The 19,835-nt window shown below is 31.1% G+C and overlaps 5 protein-coding genes across 5 annotated transcripts in view; 2 read left to right on the forward strand and 3 right to left on the reverse strand.

Annotated features, from left to right (window-relative positions):
• Positions 1-1,676: 1,676 nt before the first annotated feature.
• LOC106101461 lies at positions 1,677-5,409 on the reverse strand. Its single transcript, XM_013280699.1, has 9 exons — positions 5,334-5,409; positions 4,863-4,951; positions 3,983-4,094; positions 3,560-3,635; positions 3,101-3,134; positions 2,670-2,745; positions 2,525-2,613; positions 2,088-2,199; positions 1,677-1,765 (listed from the first exon to the last, which is right to left on the reverse strand). Exons 1-9 carry the CDS (start codon positions 5,407-5,409, stop codon positions 1,677-1,679), a joined length of 753 nt encoding a protein of 250 aa, XP_013136153.1.
• A 1,574-nt stretch (positions 5,410-6,983) lies between these two features.
• LOC106101524 (general odorant-binding protein 19a-like) lies at positions 6,984-10,168 on the reverse strand. The gene is made up of 4 exons (XM_013280777.1): positions 10,093-10,168; positions 7,616-7,704; positions 7,363-7,474; positions 6,984-7,072 (listed from the first exon to the last, which is right to left on the reverse strand). Exons 1-4 carry the CDS (start codon positions 10,166-10,168, stop codon positions 6,984-6,986), a joined length of 366 nt encoding a protein of 121 aa, XP_013136231.1.
• A 1,528-nt stretch (positions 10,169-11,696) lies between these two features.
• On the forward strand, positions 11,697-13,064 carry LOC106101529 (general odorant-binding protein 72-like). The gene is made up of 5 exons (XM_013280782.1): positions 11,697-11,753; positions 12,011-12,086; positions 12,170-12,258; positions 12,532-12,643; positions 12,976-13,064. Exons 1-5 carry the CDS (start codon positions 11,697-11,699, stop codon positions 13,062-13,064), a joined length of 423 nt encoding a protein of 140 aa, XP_013136236.1.
• A 1,206-nt stretch (positions 13,065-14,270) lies between these two features.
• LOC106101505 (general odorant-binding protein 19d-like) lies at positions 14,271-16,544 on the forward strand. The gene is made up of 5 exons (XM_013280747.1): positions 14,271-14,348; positions 14,886-15,053; positions 15,620-15,737; positions 15,974-16,059; positions 16,209-16,544. Exons 1-5 carry the CDS (start codon positions 14,298-14,300, stop codon positions 16,227-16,229), a joined length of 444 nt encoding a protein of 147 aa, XP_013136201.1. The 5' UTR covers positions 14,271-14,297; the 3' UTR covers positions 16,230-16,544.
• A 1,779-nt stretch (positions 16,545-18,323) lies between these two features.
• Positions 18,324-19,835, reverse strand: part of LOC106101549 (cation-dependent mannose-6-phosphate receptor-like) — a 3,060-nt gene continuing 1,548 nt past the window's right edge. Inside the window, exons 3-5 of the mRNA XM_013280799.1 lie at positions 19,402-19,480; positions 19,090-19,299; positions 18,324-18,695 (exon numbers count right to left, since the gene is read on the reverse strand). Coding sequence (XP_013136253.1) covers positions 18,600-18,695; positions 19,090-19,299; positions 19,402-19,480 — 385 coding nt within the window. The 3' untranslated portion in view covers positions 18,324-18,599. The remainder of the gene's footprint in view (positions 18,696-19,089; positions 19,300-19,401; positions 19,481-19,835) is intronic.

A 19,835-nucleotide genomic window follows, 5' to 3' on the forward strand; every position in this document is an offset into this window, starting at 1 on the left:
ATTCGAGTGTCTGTTATATCAAAAGAAAAAGACTAGATTTCGGGAATATGATGTACTTGCGTTGCTGATAACGAAAATAGCATTTTTAAAAAAATTGTCTGTCTGTCCGCGAACGGCGTTTGTTCCGGGTAATCTCCGAAACGGCTGGGCCGATTTTGACGCGACTTTCACTGGAGGGTAGCTGACATGGATAAGCATATTATAGGCTACTTTTTTAATTCTGCGCCGTCAAAATGGCGTAACGAATGGTGCAAATTTGCGCTAACGAAGTTTACGAGCGACAGCTCGTATTCACAATAAAACTAAGTTATTAACACATGCAGTGCACAAATTTAATATGAAAAGGGTGATCATTAAACAGCTCTAAAAGTCGTTTATGTATAATTTTCCGTATAATTTTTTCGCTCGTCCAATGACGTTAATTGGTCCAGCGGTGCAACAGTCAAGGTTAACACATTAGAAGTCGACGATTTTCAACCATTAGGTAATTCACTAAATTATTGGAAAATTTACACTGCGTGTATGTCATTATTAGTGAATAAGTATATTTAAATAAAATTATGCAGCGCCGTGTAATTTCCAAGGCTTCATAAACACTAACTATAATGGGTAGGTTTACATAACATCTAGCACATTTTTGTAGGAAAAGCGACTCTGCAGTTTTTTAACAGTGGTAGAGCCCGCTTCAACATCTTCGCACGAATGGTCCGGCTCACCCGGTGTAATACCACGACCACACAGAAAACAGGCGTGAAGTAGAAGCAATTCCGCGTTTCGTCTGATGAGTGTGGTGCCGGAGACCTAATTTTAGTCCCTTTCCCGTTCCACCCTTTTCTTAAGAGCAAAGGATGGGAAGGAAAAGTGCATTTGACGGTGGAGAAGACGCATAGGAAGGGGAAATGTCCTTCTGCAATTGCGGATGTTTATGAGCAGCGGTCGCTTTCCATTTCGGTGGTTTAGGTGGCCGCTTGCTCGTTTGCCATCTTATGTTATAAAAAAAAATATTTCATGTTTTTCATGTGAATAATTCTTTACGCTGTAATAAGTGTTTGGTTAAATTCCTGTATATTGTCATCTTAGTTTTTAGATTAAAAATGCGATTTATCCAAACTCAAACCCAGGGCATGTTTATTAGCACGTAACTCGAAAACTGCTACATGGAAATTGTATTAAAGCTATACTATTATAATAAAGCGTAAACACACACTTCTTTGTTGCCTAAGATGTCAGCAATTAAAACATATTTTAAAATAATCCTTTTTTAAATAAAAAAGGCCTACAATACTTCATTCTTTAGGCTACATATTTTCACGCCATTAAACTTAGGGGGTAAATATTTTGGATAAAAACCCTAATGTGGGAAAGAGACCATAAGTTGCTGCCAACATCAAGGAACAAGATTGTTAAGGTTTGTCATGTCATGTCATTTTGACATTTGCTATTGATAATTTGACAAATGTAAATGTAATGCGGATGGAGCCGGTCGGGAACAGCTAATTTGGTATATGTGTAGAATATAGTCTGGAAGATCAAATAGGCTACTAGATAACTAAGTCGTTTTTTTTTTAATCCTGCGTGGAGAGAGTCGGGGTAGTCAAGTATAAATTAATGCGTAAGTCTTACATATAAGTAAATAATAAAATAGGTAGGTAACTATGACAATTTTATTTATAAAGTTATGCAAAAATAAAATCTTTTGGATTATCCTCGTACAGGCATTTAGCAGTCCAATAAGATGCTTCACATAAATCTGCGTATTTCTTTGCTGTAAAAAAAAATAAGTTTATTACTGTCCTAGCAAAAAAAACTTCATAAAATGGAAAACATATGTGTTCTCATGCAATAAGTATTAACAATGTTTTTATTACGCCTATGTTAATAAAATTGAAATGCATATTCTTTGTTTATAATTACAAAAGTTGTATTTTTGAAATTTTATTTAATAAATGGTACGCTTTTTTGGTGTAAAATTACAAAGTATTTAAATCTTTCAAATTGTTTTTCACTTGTTCGCAAAAAATCTTGGTTAAAGGCATCCTGGATCGAGGTTAAAAGTTAATTAAAAATAACCATAAATGTATACATACACATATCTTTACAGTTTTCAATGGAAACCTTAACTGAGGCCTTCATTTCCGGCGGGTACATTATATCCACTTGCTTCATCGAAGCCTCGTAGCTTAGTTTATTATTTTTTACCTGTGAAAATAAGAATGAAAAATAGAAGAGCGATTTTAACTTGTTTTCCGTATAGCATATCTTGTTGCAATGGGATATTATGCCCTGTTGAGCCATTCGACCCATCACACGAACGCCACTATTGGATCTTTTTACCCACGGGATCATACGAACACTTCATTAGAAATTCTTAAAGCCGTTTTGCTTAATCCAACTCCGAACCCTTGTAAACGTATTAATCATGTTTATTTTCCAATAAATTAATTACTTATTAATAAAACAAAAAATAGTATCACACGCAGAAATACTTAAGACAGTAAGTAAAAAATTAAACAAATTGACTTACAACTTGCGTCATTTGATAAATACATGCGATGTAACACATAACGTTCCTTTCTTCGATAAACTTTCCTTTCTCTATGTTACCGATTAAATCTGAAAAATATTAATTTAAAATATACTACATTAGCGAAAACATTTATTGAGATTACCTTCTGTGACGTCATTCTTCGCCATGCATGTTTTCTTCAACAATTTAGATGAATTCTTTAACTGTTGTCGAGTCATCTAAAAGAGAATAAAGTTATGAGATAAAACATTTACATCATACGCTTCTGCTTCGGTTGTGTATTAAAAAATAACGTTACAAAAAAAAGTTAATAATTTTATTTTGGTCACTGATTTTTCCATCATATGAGATTTTAAATATCTCATCCAATTTTTTACTTAAAATATCATTACTTACTGCTTGTACTCGATACGTAAAAATCGATATGAGAATTAATAAACATAATCGATAACACATGACGAGAAATCCTTTCATTACAGAATAACGAAGACTGATCTCTTGTTGACATATCTGGGCAATTTAAAGGCTGTTTGATTAGTATGATGACTTAGTACTGTAAGGTAATAGCATCACAGTGCTAGTTAAAACAAACAATATTAACCAATTACTAGTTTAAATATGTAGTTACGAGTGTGTTAATTAGACCTCAATGACCACTTTACCAATTTCTTTCAAGTGTGCACTTTAGTATTAAAGTCAAGGAAAACATCGTGATGATTCAGATATGTCTGAAGTAAACCCATACTGGACCAGCGTGGTTGACTAAGACCTAGTCACCCTAACTTAGGGTAGGTTCCGAGCCCCTCGAAGGGGAACTATATGGAGCTGGTGATCTGCACTATGGTCCAACAATAAACATGGCTAATTTGGAGAACCAGTTTTACATGTCAGTAATAAGACTCTAAGGGCCTATCCCACCAAATTGTAAAAAATATTTTTTAAAGATTTTCGAATAAGCAAACATTTTACTTTAAGTTAAAAGATTTATTTTTAATTGTTGATAGTCACTGATGTAATTATTATGGGAAGAAAAAATTAGCAGGATCGGCTTCATATATGCACTTTGCAGTCCAATAAGATGCGTCGCAGATGTCTTTATAGTTCTTTGCTGAAATTGCATATAACTAAGTTAAAATAAAATATCATAATAATATTATAAATGCGAATGTTTAGATGGATGGATGGGTGTTTGTTAAGAGTTTGTAGTCTAAACGGCTAAACGGATTTCTATGAAAATTGGTATACATGTAGAGGATATTCTGGAAGAACACATAAGGCTATATTAAACAGTGGTAAAGCCCGCTTTAACATCACCAGAAATACCACGACCACACAGAAAAGAGGCCTGAAGTGGCAGCAATTCCGCGTTTCGTCTGATGAGTGTGGTGCCGGAGGCCTAATTTTAGTCCCTTTTCCTTTCCACCCTTTTCTTAAGAGAAAAGGATGGGAACTTACCAACTCCCTTGCATTTTTCAATAGCTGCTTTGTATGGTTCTTTCATTTCAGGCGGGAACATCATGTCGACTTGCTTTATCATGGCGTCGAAAACTATCTTATTGTTCTTAACCTGCGTAATAAAGTTTTTTAAGTATAGGTAGTTTATTATAATACATTGAATTATCCGGCAACATAACATTTAACTTCTTATTAATATTATAAATGCGAATGTTTAGGTGGAAGGCTAAATGTACGAGTATATTAGGAGTTTGTAGACTAAACAGCTGAACTGATTTCAATGAAATTTGGCTTAAATGTAGAGGATAGTCAGGAAGAACAAATAGGCTTCTTGCTTTTATTTTATTTAAATTTGATGCGGAAAGAGTCGCGGGCAGAGGCTAACTTAAAAAAATCTAGACACATCTTTAATATCTGGAAATGTAATAAATTTTTCGCCCATAAAATTTAATTTTCCATCTGTAGGTTTTAATGTATGGTAATGTAATCTTTATTGTAACGATACCAATTATATCTGGACCCTGACCCACAGATGTATAGGAAATAACTTCAGATTTATCCTCAATAAATTCTTGCATCGTTAAATGTTTATTGGTAGAGCATACAAGTATAATTTATTGACAGCCAATTAAAGAAATATAATAAATTACTAGATTTATTGTTTAAAAGAAATATTAGACGAAATAAATTTCAGGTAACATCAACTAAGGGTCTTTTCACACAGACCGGAGCGTAGACCAAAGCAGATTATTATCGCAAATGAAATTGACTTTTATACTATTGTACCAAGGTTAATTTTGCAAAATCAGGCGTAATAAAGACGTATAAAGTTAAAGTCAACCATTATTCCATCAATCGAGTAAATAAAAATTGTACTTACCGCTTGTCCCATCGAATATACACACGCGATGTAACACATTACATTTCTATCTTCGATAAATTTACCTTGATCTATTTCACCTACTTGATCTAAAACAAATCAATAACAATTACACATTCGTCAGAAATCTATTTACAATAAACATGAACGTAAAATAGACAAATGTTTGTAAGCCATCAAGATAGATGGAGAAGGACCCGTTAAAACTGGGAAGAAATGTACTTCACAGTTTATACGTAAACTAACCTGCGACTCGGTCCGCTTGGAATAAGAAAAAACAAAAACAGGTAGACTATGTGTTCTTCCAAGCCATCCTCTACATCTATGGTAAATTTCACAGAGATCCGTTCAGCCGTTTAGGCTACAATCTCTATCAAACAGCGATCCATCCATCTAAGCTTTCGCATTTATGACATTAGTAAGATTATTTCCTTTCGTCAAAAACAAGATTGATAATAAAGTACATCATACCTTCTGTGACATCGTTTTTAGGCATACATGTCTTTTTTATCAGTTTCCCAGAGTTTTTCAGCTGTTGCCTGGTCATCTAGACAAAGGGAAATGTATTTTGACACTTGATTTTGACTTCGGATATAAAAAATAAAATCAAGATATATTTAATAACCTTTTGTTGAATACCGCTGATTTAAGTAGTATTGCATTTGGAAACTTGTATTTTTCATTATACTTTTAATTATAAAGTAATTGTTAGATGAAGTTGCCATTAATTCTGTTAATTAACTGGTTGTTTTTTTCAAACAAACATCAGTACCGTACATCACATAACAAAAAGTAAATTACACAAACACATATTGGTGTTTTGTTGTTCAAAATCTTAATGGAAGTTTTCCACTGTGAAATCCATCATAATGAATTCGTTCAGTGATCATTAAATTAAATATATTGCAACTTACAATTGAAATTATTAAAAGAAAATAAAGTAAGAGTTTTTTTTATAATTAACAGAACTTAAAGAATACTTACAGCCAGTACCAAAGTTAGTGTCAATAAAATAAAGTAAATAATCCGAAAAAACATTGTCACTTGTTTGCGATGGGTTTATGTTTTAGAAGTTGGTAAAAATTGAATGGCGGGAAAAATGCGTAGAGATTTATAAAGTAGCTTCGCAAAATAAATTATAAGTTATGACACTCGCACAATTTTTTTCACAGGGGTATAGATAAAGTGGTCGGTAAACACTGGTTAAATTTATAAAAAAAAACTACTGGATTTTAAATATTAATATTTTTTTCATCATTAGAAAACTAAGTTATCGCTGATAGGTTATGTTTTGAAATTTCACGTAGAACAAGTCACGAACAACAGCTAGTTATAAATATTCTAGTAAATAAAAAAGTACATATTATGGTGTAGAAGGCTACTTAAAGGAAACCAGAAATAGACGAAGTGAAAAGGAAATTGGCTCCTAATAATTCGTATTTTAAACCAAGACTTGCTGATCCTTAAAACACTATTTTAAAAGTAAATACATTAATTACAGAATTAAATTTATTAAAAAAAAAATCAAAATGGATATCCTAAAGTTTCTTACTTCTGAACATTTTATATTTTTTACCGACAAATAATAGTACAGTGGGTTGCGAATACGCCTATTCGCAAAAATGACTATTAATTACGTGACATTAAAATAAATAAAGACAACTTTATAATGACAGATTAGGATAGTCGATGACAGCTATAACGACAGGAAGTCGATGGATGAGGAAAGCTATGGATCGCATATGTGGTAGAACTTAGGATGTATAGGAGTGAACTGACCCAGACTATGTTGAATGAACTCTTTGCAAATAATTATGTTTTATTACCTATCACCCGCGACTCCCTTCGTGTGAAAAAACAAAAGTAAGTAGTCTATGCGTTCTTGCAGACTATGTTCTACATCGATGCAAAATTTTATCGAGTTCCGTTCAGAAGTTTAGGCTGCAAACTCTAACAAACTTCCATCCATCTAAACTTTCGCATTTATAATATTAGTAAGATAAGATTTGTAACGAAATATATTAATGTTTTCGGTTTTAAGCAATACTTAATTACATGTGTATTTGTTCAAATAAAAGACTTATTAATTAATATCGTACTTTTATTCTAATAGCATGAAATTTACGGGAATATAAAATTCGGCGGATCAGCTTCGTAGAGACATTTTGTAGAGTAAAATATACCCTCGCAGGGATCCTCATATTTGTATTCTGAAAGTAATTAAAAACATAAGAAATCTATACTAATATTATAAAGAGTTAAAATTTGTATTTTGGTATGTATTTATTTAACTCAAAATCAAAAATTATTTCATCATTAAAAAGCTACGGTTTTACTTCAGTGGACAATGTTACTCATAACATAGGCTACGTTTTAATTATTTTTATTTTCACGCTGATAAGTCGCGAGCAACAGCTAGTTATAAATATTTTTTTACTTAAGGTCAAGAGGTTTTAGCTAACGAGAATTTCTTAAGTACAAAACAGCCTTAAAAACTTACGAATTTCCACGCAACTAGCGACGTTCCGTTTCACAGACTCTTTGAGATCTTGAGGATACAAAATATCTATTTGTTTAGTAATCGACGCTTTGTTTAATCTTTCGTTCTTTACCTGGAATTTATTCAAATATTCGCCAATTGCAATAAAACTGACATGATTTGTATTGTTTAAGATAAAACTCATTTCTTTGTACCAATCTATAATGTTGAGAAAGTATACTTTAATAAAAATTAAAAAGGATGAATAACTTACCACTTGAATTAATTTATAAACACAAGCTATGTAACACATAACGTTATGTTCTGCTATGAATACGCCCTGTTCTATTTTACCGACTTTCTCTGAAAACAATCATTATATTGTAAATATGTTGTTTTTCCATAAAAAAACTGGGTATTTTATTTTTTCAACGTACCATTTGTAACGCTGTGTTTCGGCATACATTGATTTGTCATAACGGTTAAAGTCTTCTTTAATTGTTCTCTTGTCATCTATTGAAAATTTGTAATAAATGATTGTTTTGAATTCAATTTATTTGATCAAGAACAGTATTTACTATTCAAATTTAATATCCCCTTGGTATTTAAATTGTTAGAAAGTGCATATGATTCACTAACTAATTTTTCAGTAATGTTATGCTATTTTTACCCTTTTAAAAGAATGTATTAAAATTGTTCAGATCTTAATTTTACAAATACCAAAAAAATAGGTACTTACCCCAATAACTGTAGCTACGAGTATGTTGAAAATTAAAAATACATTTAAAGTAAACCGTAACATTATTTAAAACAATTTTTATTAAAGTTTTAATATAAAATTACAGATAACATTTTGAGTAGCGTAAAAGATAAAATGGCGGGATGTCAAGTTATTTAAATAGTGTCGAAATTTAACAAAAAAAATCAGAAAACCGCCCACAGTTTAACGAAACTGGTTGTTAAAGTTAGTTAATAACATGCTTGTTAAACGTTTAGGTCTGTATTAAATGACAAATTAACTTTACTTTTGTCAGTCTTTAAATTTAAGGTATGTTTTTATTTATTACTACTCGTTACTCTTGACTTCGTCCGCGTGAAATAAAAAAAAGTTACTCAGTGAAAACGTAGTTTTTTAATGGTGAAAGAATTTTAAAATCGGCGCAGAAGTTTTTAAGTTATTTCTATGCATATAAAAATACAAATCTTTCCTCTTTACAATACCAGTTTACATTAAGACAAAGATAGATGACAATCAATAAACTTACACGTTTACTGTGGATACTCGCCTTTACATTCTTAAAATAAAAAAAACAAAGTGATATTGTTAGTAAATATTTATTTCATTGTACCACGTACAGTTTTGTTAAGGGAAAACAAAATTCTTCGGATCAAAGTCGTACATACATTTGGCTGTCCAGTATGAGGCTTCACAGATGTCTTTGTATTTCTTACCTAAAAAAAAAAATCACTAAGACACTTTTAGTAGACAGTAACATTGAACTGCCGAAACACTTGTACAAAGCATATACTTCTTTCTGTTTTATTTTTCATCAATAAAAGCAGTGACATTTTTTATGGATTGGTTTTCAAAGTACCTGTATTTTGACACTGTACGATAAATTGCTCCAGGCAACAAAAAATGCATTAAAGAACCATTACTGGACTGTACTACTGTACTACCCTCGTGTGAAACTAAAGGCCATTGTCAACTCACCAACATCTTTGCAATTAGCCGCAGCAGCCTTCACGGCGTCCCTCATTTCCGCCGGAAACATTACGTCTACTTGCTTAATAACCGCATCGTAATTCAGTTTATTGTTTTTGACCTACGAGAGTTAAAAAAAAGCTGTCAAAAAGTAGTATACCTACTAACAATAACTTATATTTATCTGTAATATTAGGTTATACTGGATTATGTACGTAATAATTGCTGGATTATTTGTCACCTTGTTAATAACCCATTCAATGTCACTACAATTTCCTCGTATTTTTCACGCAACGCTAGATCTATTTGGTATGAACTTTAACTCTTTCAAGAAAAATGTCAAAATTGTTTATGATAAGCTTAATTCCTAAATTTACTTAATACATTTTTAAATAGCTTTAATTAATTTACTTAATTAAATAAATTTGTACTACTTTTAAGTTCAAATTAAACGAAATGTAAACCTATAACTGTTAATTAAATTAGTACTAGCAAATGTTATGTACGCCAGTATTTACATATATATAAGAAACGATATTGTCAACTAACTCATTGTAAGTGTAAATTATATATGTTGTGGTTGTACTTAAATAAATAAATAAATAAATAAACGCTTGTTGTAGAAACATTAAACGATACAATAAACATAAGTTATTTTAGAAGTTTAGAACATTAAAACAATCTTACGACTTGTGACATAGAGTAAACACAGGCAACGTAGCACATCACATTACGATCTTCAATAAACTTTCCATTTTCTATTTCACCGACTTGTTCTGAAAGTTAACATTACTTCTTACTAGCTGTTGCTCGCGACGTGAAATTAAGAAATAACAAAAAAAAACATAGCCGATGTTTCTCACATATCAATTAGCTTTTTAATTTTTGAACTCGGTCCAGTAATTTTTGAGTTATTTTATAACATTAGTATAAATTTAACCGATCATATATTTCGCAAAGCGCTTGTAACACACATCATAGTTATGTATATTTCTTCTATTTCAAATAAACAGAAAATCTACCAATGATGCCCAAAAAAGTAATACCTTCAGTGACGTCATTCTTTGGCATGCACGATTTTTTCATGATTTTGCCAGAATTCTTAAGCTGTTGTCTCGTCATCTAAACATAAACAAACTTCTACAATTCGTCAAAAATCAACCTTAAATTTTGATACATTGAAAAAACATATTTTTTAACAAAAATGTATTAACGACAATCAAATGACCAAGAAGAAAGGCTTGACAAATAAAAATAAATTCTTTAGCATTTTTAAAGTTCGATTAATAAACTCACCGAGTCACAGAAAGTAATCCATGAACACAATATAATAAAACAGATGCACTCTACATTCATAATTACAGATCAAAATATCACCGCAAGCTTAATTTCTATTCCATAAAAGACATATCTTTTAAACGTAGTTCATTTTATATATTTTTCTTAAAATTATCCTCTCAATAATGATTGATTAATAATATTCTAACTGACAAGACAATGTGCACGTACATGACAAATTAATCCCATGTTAAGAAGTAAGAACGCCCTATGATTACTTGTCTTGTAAGATTGAGTCCTTATTATTAACCTAATACATACATTGATATATTAAACAACAACATAACTCACGCGTAAAACCCAGAGGGGTAGGCAGAATTGGACCATTTGGCGCGGTGCAGACATACTTTTTTAATTCTACAATCATACAACTAGGGTACACATCGAATGATTATCAGAATATATAATATTATCAGGAAATTGTAAAATCTGCAAATTACCATTTGAACATGTTACGATATTATAGCGTGTCTATAAGTGGGACAAACTATATTTTCTATTTGTGATTTACTGCGTTTATTAAAGTTTTACGAGTCCGCCTGTAAAAAAACACTGCGTTTTTTTTTCGTTCTTCATCTAAGATCTGCCAATCATTTAACTAATCTACATGTCTGAAAGTTGTTCATTATCTCTATAACCTATCTATTAAGAATCATGAGCCAATGACTTCGTATAATTTGTAGGGTGACCATAATTTTTATTGAATACAATAATATGTATTATATAATGTTTAAAAATTTATTTGTTTCACACACAAGATACAAAAATATATTTATTAACATTACTGATACTCAAAATGTTATTAGTATGAATGTGAAACAATAAACTTTAATATACAAAATTCGTCACATCCTATTTACGGCAGATGAATAAATCTAATTTTAACTACTAAACATAACAATATTTTTTAAAAGTGATGTCGGTATACAATTTCTTTACACTAAACAATACAAGCAAGAAACTCAATTTCTGATTTGATGCTGATACTACAGGTTTTTATACTAATGTTAAAGAGTAAAAAAATTTAAATAACTCAAGACTATTGGGCCGACTTCAAAAATCCTTTCGACATTAATAAGCTACGTTATCAGTGAGTAACATAGGCTGTATTTTTTATTTTTTACTAATTCCACAGACTAAGTCGCGAGAAACGGCTAGTTGGTAATATAATTGTATTTAAAATGTCTCTACCATGTTCTGTTGTCATGGTTACCATTAGCTCCAAAGGTGTAAAGCGTTACTCAGTTATTAATTACTAAGCTCTTTATAAAGGAAGAATTATCAATTTTATTTCTTCAGATTACTAGATGCCATGTCCATTTTGACTGTGCTTGTAAAATTTTTAGTTACTGTAACGATTTGTGAAGCTGTGAGTTTAATTTGTTTTAATAACAAAACATTTTTATGTATTGCCAGTTAGGTTAATTTTTGTTCTGCGTTTTAAAACAGAGACAGCAAATATTTTTTTTAAACAAACTTGCTTTATAACGTGCTTAATATCTGATAGCATGTTACATTTTAGACATCTAGAAAGATTCAAGATTTTATACATTAGTTGTTTTTTTTTTAAACATTGAGGAAAACTATATTTACGTGATGTTATAAATTTAATTTAAACATTTCCAGATGACAATGAAACAGATAAAATCAACGGGTAAAATGATGAGGAAATCCTGTCAACCGAAAAATAACGTCGAGGATGGTAACTTTAACTAGTTTAATTTTGTAGTTTTGATTTTTTTGCAAATTGTGACAATGCTTAAAAATTAAAATTGTTTTTTTTAGAAAAAATAGATCCACTAAATGATGGAGTTTTTATCGAAGAAAAAGACGTTATGTGCTATGTAGCATGTATCATGAAAATGGCTAATACGGTATGCACAAACCAAAAATGTACATCATACTCATACTAATATTATAAATGCGAAAGTTTAGATGGATGGACAAATGTTTGTTAAAGTTTGTAGCCTAAACTGCTGAACGGATGTCGATGAAGTTTGGCATAGATGTAGAGGATAGTCTGGAAGAACAAATAGGCTTTTTTTTAATTACACTGGACGGAGTCGTGGACGAAAGCTAGTAACTCATAACTTAAATATTACATAGAAGCTTTAACATCACCTTATATCTTTAAACCAAATTTACAGATGAAAAATGGAAAACTGAATTACGAAGCTGCAATCAAACAAGCTGATATGCTTCTGCCAGATGAGATTAAAGAACCTACAAAGGCTGCGATAACTGCTTGCAGAAAAGTCGGTATGTAATGGCATTTAGGACGAAATTGAGGTCAAATATTTTTTTATTGTAACAACTACCAACATGTTCCCATTAGACAATTTTTACTTTAGCGCTAATAATTACAGACTTACAGACTATGTAACTATCTCTTTCTATTTTCTACCGCTGAAATGGAACATAATAAAACCCCTCTCATTCTCTTCAGAATAATAACACTTTTACTGTTTTTCCGACAGAGAGAACTCACGTTAAGTTTTATTATTCAATCTACCTGACTTTATCCTACACTTAGCACCATCGGACGAGGATTTAATTCTCCAGATAGTTCTAAATAAAGTTTTGTTTTCCAGCTGATTCATACAAAGACGTCTGCGAGGCTTCCTTCTACGTGACGAAATGTATTTACAAAGAAAACCCGGATATCTTCTTTTTCCCTTAATATGTAGATATTATATCTTCTAAGCATGTATTATTTATTTTGAGATAATGATTTTATGTTAAACGATTAAATACGTATCGAAAGATTAAATATTTATCTAGATAAAAAAATTTAATTTATTTTATTAATGGCCTGTCCCACCACTGGCTGATAGAGGCTCAGATAGCTTAAAAATGACGTCACTGTCAGATAAGGGAACAAAATATTTCCATCACATATTTTACACGTTCGATTGTTATCAGACAATTTAATATTTGGTGGGGCAGGTCCTAACTGTCTTTAAGTAATTTAAATTAGAAAGAGAAGGCAATGTTAAAATTACATTAACTTGGGCACTTTTAAATGCATTATTAAATCGCATCTAGTTTGAATATATAACAATAGGTTACGTAGTTCTCTAACATAGCAATTAACGTCAAGCATCAGCTACAATACAAATTACCTGCAATTTTAACGTCTGTAAAATACAAGAAAAACAGTACATTTGCGATGTTTTAAATTGTCAGTAATTACATGACTTTAACAATAGCTTTTCGTCTTGATCTTGTATCTAATTTTAGTGACAAAGTTAAAAATAAAGTAAGGTCTTAAATTGTCAATTAAAGATTTATTATAGGTAATAAATCAACAGTCAAAGGCGTCGAGAAAGTGGTCAAGTTGTAATATACATATATAAATTAATTCGAAATATATTCCTACAAACCCTTAATAAACTAAAATGCGACTTGAAAGTTATTCCATTATAAAATTGGGCCACATTTTGATAACCATTATTTTATTATTTTTACTACTAGCTCCCTTGATTATTGTTTTACAACAGTACAGTCCCATCGATAATGTTATGTATGGATGCAAAATATCCAAATTGTATTTGGTACCTGCCGGTCTCCTAACTACAGACAAAAGACAGACATTGGAAGAGAACGTCATGTTCAAACCTTTATATACTTTGTTCTAAACTCATTATGTATTTTAGGAAGCTGTGAATCATTTATAATGATAATTACATCCGATAACATCTAAATTGATATTTAAACATATCTTATATTATTACACAGATTATAATCACAAAAGATACTAATGACAAATAGACAAAAAATATAATAGGCAAACATTTATTAATAATGGTGTAATTGCATTGTTACTTTATTTGATAGGATGTCATAATATCTAAATGCATATATAAAGCTTGCCAAAATCAGATGAGTACAGATTTGTAAAACAACAATCAACATGTCTATTGTGCAACTGGTTATGTGTCTCTGTGTTATTGGTGGGGCTCTGGTAAGAACTTTTACGATAACTAACATATTTTGCATTTGAATATTACCCTAAACCCGAGACTTTTAACTAAAGCCGTATTAGACCCAACTGTCACCCCGCTGTCCAAACATGGGAATAGTTTCTTTCGTCAAACCTTTTGCGACGAGTGGACGGTTGGAGCTTATTTTATTTCATAACAGCTCCATCTGTCTCCTTATTGGTGATAGTGGGACTAAAAAGTGGAACGGGTGAATCTTTTTATTCTCACGTGGGGACAGAGTGTGGTGACGGTTGGAAATAATCCCTAAAGCCAAAGAAAACCATAGTGAACTATCGAATACTGTGGTAGTGCACTATGAACTCAAATGGAAACTGATTCGCGCTACCCATGTATACTACTACCTCATTCTATGAATTTAGTAAGTAACAATTATGATAGAAGAATAATGAACAACACGTTTACAATAACATGAGAGGGAGTTGAACGCAGGTCTTCAATAAAAAAAGTATTTAAAAATGTGGGATTTTTATTTCGAAATTCACATTTATTGTGTCCAGGCCCGTACCGAAGCTGAAGTGAAAGAATTCTTCTTGCAACAAAGCGTCGAATGTACCAAGGATCATCCCGTAACCGCTGAAGAGATGACCATGCTCAACAAACACGAACTCCCCGACAGCAAGAATGCACGCTGCCTCTTAGCCTGCGTTTATAGGAGAACTACTTGGGTAAGTTACTTGTCATCTACGACGTCCACTTAACCCTTAAATGCATGTTGATTTAAACATCAGACTATTATTACATTTCTATCATACTTTTCATACTAATATTATAAATGTGAAAGTTTAAATAGATGGATGGATGTTTGTTAGAGTTTGTAACCTAAACGGCTTAAGGGGCTCACGAAATTTGGTATAGATGTAGAGGATAGTCTGGAAAAACACATAGGCTACTTTTTTTTTTTATTCCACGCGGACTAAATGCTGAGCGATTATTATGTTTATTCCTTACACAATAGACTATTTAGAAAACTCACTTTTTTATTCATTTTTCCTATAATCTATGCTCGATTTACTGCCCGTTTTAATTTATGGTATTTAAAAAGAAAAAGTCATGCATTTAAGGGCCAAGATTTAAGTTGCTAATCTAAAAGCGTTTATTACGGTACGGTCGTTCTAGACCAATACCTAAAGTGTCATAAATTAAAGCATTCCATTATTTTTACGCTATTTCTTCCTTCCTTTACAATGTACAGATTTGAAATAACTTTTTGTTAATGAGTGCACTTTTATAGATGGACGAAAAAGGAATATTCTTAAAGGAGAACGCATACAAACTCGCACAAGAAAAGCATCCAGATGACACCGCCAAGTTGGAGAAATCTAAGGAACTTTTTGAATTATGCAGCAAAGGTATCATCTATACTTAATATTATAAAGATGAAAGATTTGTATTTTGTACGTATTAAAATAACTCAAAAACTACTGGGTTGATTTCAATTCTTTCACCATTAAAAAACTGCGTTATCAGTAACATGGGCTATATTTAAAAACACGCGGGCGAAATCGCAAGCAAGACCTAGTTAATTAATAATTTCCTTTTATTGACTTACTTTAAAATTTTACCAATTGATGTTTTTTTCTCACAGTAAATGAAGAAACATTCAGCGACGGAGATGAAGGTTGCGAGAGGGCTGCAAAACTCACTAAATGCCTCACAGAAAATGCTCCTAAGGTACATTTTTAAATTATAAATATTATTTATTTCTTTTATTTATTTTACCGTGTGATTATTTTTTGTTTATTCTAAACGTTTTCGTTTCATAATTGTTTTTAACATAATTATTTACTTTTTAATTTACATATTTATAACACTTCTTTCAGATGGGTTTCGAACTGGATTAGTAATAATTAAAAATACCAGAAATCATTAAGTAAATTAAGTATGCATCAAGAAATAAACTCATTGGCAAAATTGTTTTTTTTTTATTTATTTATTCAGCAAACATAGTAAAAACATATACATGTGTGGTCTTACAAATAGGGAATACAAAATATACGTAAGTATGCACGATTATGTTTGGTAAAGTTATAACTATTTCCTTATACATAATTACAACACGTGCAAAAAAACATGAGGGGTAGGATCCCTCATTGATATTTATTTTACAACAAAACCTTTAGGAGAAAGCCGTTCTTATAAATTGCATTTTATGTTTTCGTGCACTTCTCTTATTTAAACATTGTCAAAATAACACCAACTTTAATATATTAAAAATAAAAAAAACTTGAGCGAATTTTATATTAGACAATAAATATCAGTATAGAAATTTGTTCGTCTTATTTGAGGTAATAAAAACATAAAAAAATTTACATCTTTTTTTAGACTTGAAAAAATTCACAACCTCAAACTAAACAAAATCAAGCAAATGTTAATGTATTGAAAAATACATTTATTGAAACTATTCTAAAAAAAAAAATAGTATCTTGAATAAAAATTAATCTATTGTTAGGCTTATTCCCAACCGTCACCCCGCTCTGTCCCTACGTAGAGACAGATGTGAATAAAAAGTTTCAGTCGTCCCACCTTTTGCAATGAGGGGACTGTTGAAACTTATTTTATTTCATAACGTTTCCAGCTTTTATCTTAATGGTTATAGTGGGACTAAATGGTGAGACCGATAAAACTTTTTATTCTAGCGTGGGGACAGAGCGGGTGACGGTTGGGAATAATCCTATTATATCTTAAAAATATCAATATCTTTAACAACTTAAGACTTTCGAACACCATTGCTGTCTTTGCAAATTATATTAAATAATTATTATTTGAAGATACAAGATTTAAAAAACATATGCCATTCATAACCCCAATCTCTAAGAATCACTAGAAGAAATATTTTTCAAAAAATCACCAAATTCAAAACTGAGATTGAGATATTTCTGCAAAACGAATTTTGTATTCAAATAAGGTGTTTAAGATAAAATTAAAGCACAAGAATCAAATAAGACACCAAAATGTGGAAGAAAATTTGACATAGAGACATTTGACATTTGACATGAGATACAAAGTATAACGTAAATTGGTCCAGACGGTCGAAATATCAGCAAAAAGATATGTATTCATATAAATAGTTATAAAAATATCTAATAATATTTATTATTACCATCAACACATCCGATAACATTTAAGTCAAGTGACGTAATTTACGAATTCATGACGTCATCAAACTCAACTTCCATGTTATTCTGTGCAAGTTATATGCAAATTACGATAAATTGGCACAATAATAAGAGCTCCTAAGGATTAAAGCATGACTAATTAGGCCTTTCACAAAAGAGGGACTTATTTTCAAATGACTTTCCGTATTAGAATTTTTTTTTGCAATAATGTATGTATCAACAAAAGTGAACTGTCAAGTGTAAGATAACATTTGATTTGAAAGTATTATATACAAAAAAAAATAACACCTTTTATCAAGACATTTGAGTCTCAATTATTTTATTTAAAAACAGCATTACTTCAAAAATATTAGGTATTAACCTAATATATGTATGTAAATAAGTGAATTTTTATGTTAACTTATATGTTATGATAATATTATGTTTTTTAATGTATTCTAAGAGGTAATCTAGTCTATGTGCTATTATGCATTTGGTTGAAAATCTATTATGTACCATGCACTCAACTCAACATTATATATTTATTTACTTATAACATAAATAAACGTTATTACTACTGTCTGTTTAACCGATAAAAACTTTAGGCGAAGAAAGGCATTTTCAGTGAAATAAATTAATATTCGATTACTCTCAGCTATTTACAAGCTACTTTATGGTGACGGAGCAATGTATTTACACAAATTTACTTGTAAATAACATACTTGAAATTAAAAGAGATAATAAATTAGAAATATAACTCTAACGACGTTAGAAATTTGAAAATTACATAGCATAAAAATATAATTAATTGTAGACTACCAAAACAGTAAAATATTTGTAAATTTTATTAAAATTCAGATTCCAAATAATACTGGATAAACGCTTTTAAAACAAAAGTAGATGAGATAAACACTTACCATAACTTTGCATTAGTTATGAGCCAAAAAAAAATTACAAGCTAGATTTTCCGCTACCGCTAGCTTGTAAAAACATAACTTAAAATGTAAACGGCAAGATTTTTGAGATTTAGTCCATTCCACAGTCAGAGTGAGCACATGGTAAGCACTTTGTCTATTCGAGGAGCACAAGTTGACCTTCAAAGGCCTCCCTCTGATGTTATATGCTGTCGTAGCTGTTAGGGTCGGGTGACGTCACAGGGCCCGCACCGCGCGCTGGCAACTTGAACCCATTTATCATAAACGCCCACCCATCCTGAAAATTATAATTCATAAACTCACTATATAGATTATAGACCGATAGAGGTAGACCTAGAAAGAGATGGATGGATTGCCTGAAGGGAGTGATGAGATGACGGATGATAGAGTTATGTAGAGGACAAAAACCTGTCGCGCCGACTTTACGGGAGTAGGATAAGGAGAAAGATGATAACTATATAGATTATAGTGTAGTTTGGTCAAGCATTCAAAATTATGATATTGGGTTAACGAAAATTTATAACAAATGTAAACAAACAAGAATAATAGTAAATTTTATATGTATACAGTTTAAACCACTTTAAAACAAACCTGTTTGTTCAGTTTATTAAATTCAATGTTTATAATATCCAATATCTAAAACAAATCAATTTATCCCAATATATACTTACTTTAACAAGATTAGGAAGATCCATCCAGAATCCCAAATTAGGTATCACTTCAATTCCTGTTGCACCCATTAAGAATTTCTTCGTACAAATTCCAAGTACAAGATAGAACACCACAAATGAGAAGAAAATTATTAGCAATGTTGAACCAAATGATCGGCCGGGCTCTTCGATTCTTGTGAGACAAGCATATCTTGAGTAGAATGTTAGTGCCTGAAATAGAGATACACATAAAATTATTTACCTTTTCATACTAGAAGGTGGTAAACAAACCATTGGTCATTAAAAAACTTTGATGATATAAGTTATACTTACAATAAGTCTCGGGACAGTCAAGGAATTTACTGCAAGTTTATTTTCACCTTCAGTACAAACAAGTTGGACAATTGCTGATCTGGAATTAAAAGAAGAATCACTCATCCTCTCATTGTCTTTAAAAATTCAGTGATTATTCATCAACAGCTCACTATACATCTCCACCTGCAGCTCAGCTTAAAGACAAGTTAGAGGTAACTAGGCCTTAGTTGACCATGTTGGGTGACAAAACATATCTTTTAATTTCCTTGGCAACATCAATGGCGGATCTAGGGGGAGGGTCATAGGGGTCATGACACCCCCCCCTCCTGAGCTAGTTGGTCAAGAGCTTGACAAGATATATTTACAAATTTTATAAAATATAACATAAAATATTTTACAAAACATATTTACATATTTCGTCAAGCTCGACCAAGACTATGCGATGTAACCCC

The sequence above is a fragment of the Papilio polytes genome, unplaced genomic scaffold (assembly GCF_000836215.1).
Source record: "Papilio polytes unplaced genomic scaffold, Ppol_1.0 DF823980.1, whole genome shotgun sequence".
In the NCBI taxonomy this organism is placed as follows: domain Eukaryota; kingdom Metazoa; phylum Arthropoda; class Insecta; order Lepidoptera; family Papilionidae; genus Papilio; species Papilio polytes.

Bases quoted from the DNA above. Each gene is read 5' to 3' on its own strand.
- LOC106101524 (XM_013280777.1), bottom strand. From the start codon at position 10,168: ATGACGAGACAACAGCTTAAGAATTCTGGCAAAATCATGAAAAAATCG. The intron at 7,705-10,092 runs GTATTACTTTTT...GATTGTTTTCAG, and splicing joins AAAGAATGACGTCACTGAAG to AGAAAGTCGGTAAAATAGAA. The intron at 7,073-7,362 runs GTAAGTTTTTAA...AATTACTTTCAG, and splicing joins CGCTAGTTGCGTGGAAATTC to AATACAAATATGAGGATCCC.
- LOC106101505 (XM_013280747.1), top strand. From the start codon at position 14,298: ATGTCTATTGTGCAACTGGTTATGTGTCTCTGTGTTATTGGTGGGGCT. The intron at 15,738-15,973 runs GTATCATCTATA...TTTTTCTCACAG, and splicing joins TTTTGAATTATGCAGCAAAG to TAAATGAAGAAACATTCAGC. The intron at 16,060-16,208 runs GTACATTTTTAA...CACTTCTTTCAG, and splicing joins TCACAGAAAATGCTCCTAAG to ATGGGTTTCGAACTGGATTA.
- LOC106101461 (XM_013280699.1), bottom strand. From the start codon at position 5,409: ATGACCAGGCAACAGCTGAAAAACTCTGGGAAACTGATAAAAAAGACA. The intron at 4,095-4,862 runs GTAAGTACAATT...TTTATTACGCAG, and splicing joins TATATTCGATGGGACAAGCG to GTTAAGAACAATAAGATAGT. The intron at 2,200-2,524 runs GTAAGTCAATTT...TTATTTTCACAG, and splicing joins TTTATCAAATGACGCAAGTT to GTAAAAAATAATAAACTAAG.
- LOC106101529 (XM_013280782.1), top strand. From the start codon at position 11,697: ATGTCCATTTTGACTGTGCTTGTAAAATTTTTAGTTACTGTAACGATT. The intron at 12,259-12,531 runs GTATGCACAAAC...CCAAATTTACAG, and splicing joins TCATGAAAATGGCTAATACG to ATGAAAAATGGAAAACTGAA. The intron at 12,644-12,975 runs GTATGTAATGGC...TTTGTTTTCCAG, and splicing joins AACTGCTTGCAGAAAAGTCG to CTGATTCATACAAAGACGTC.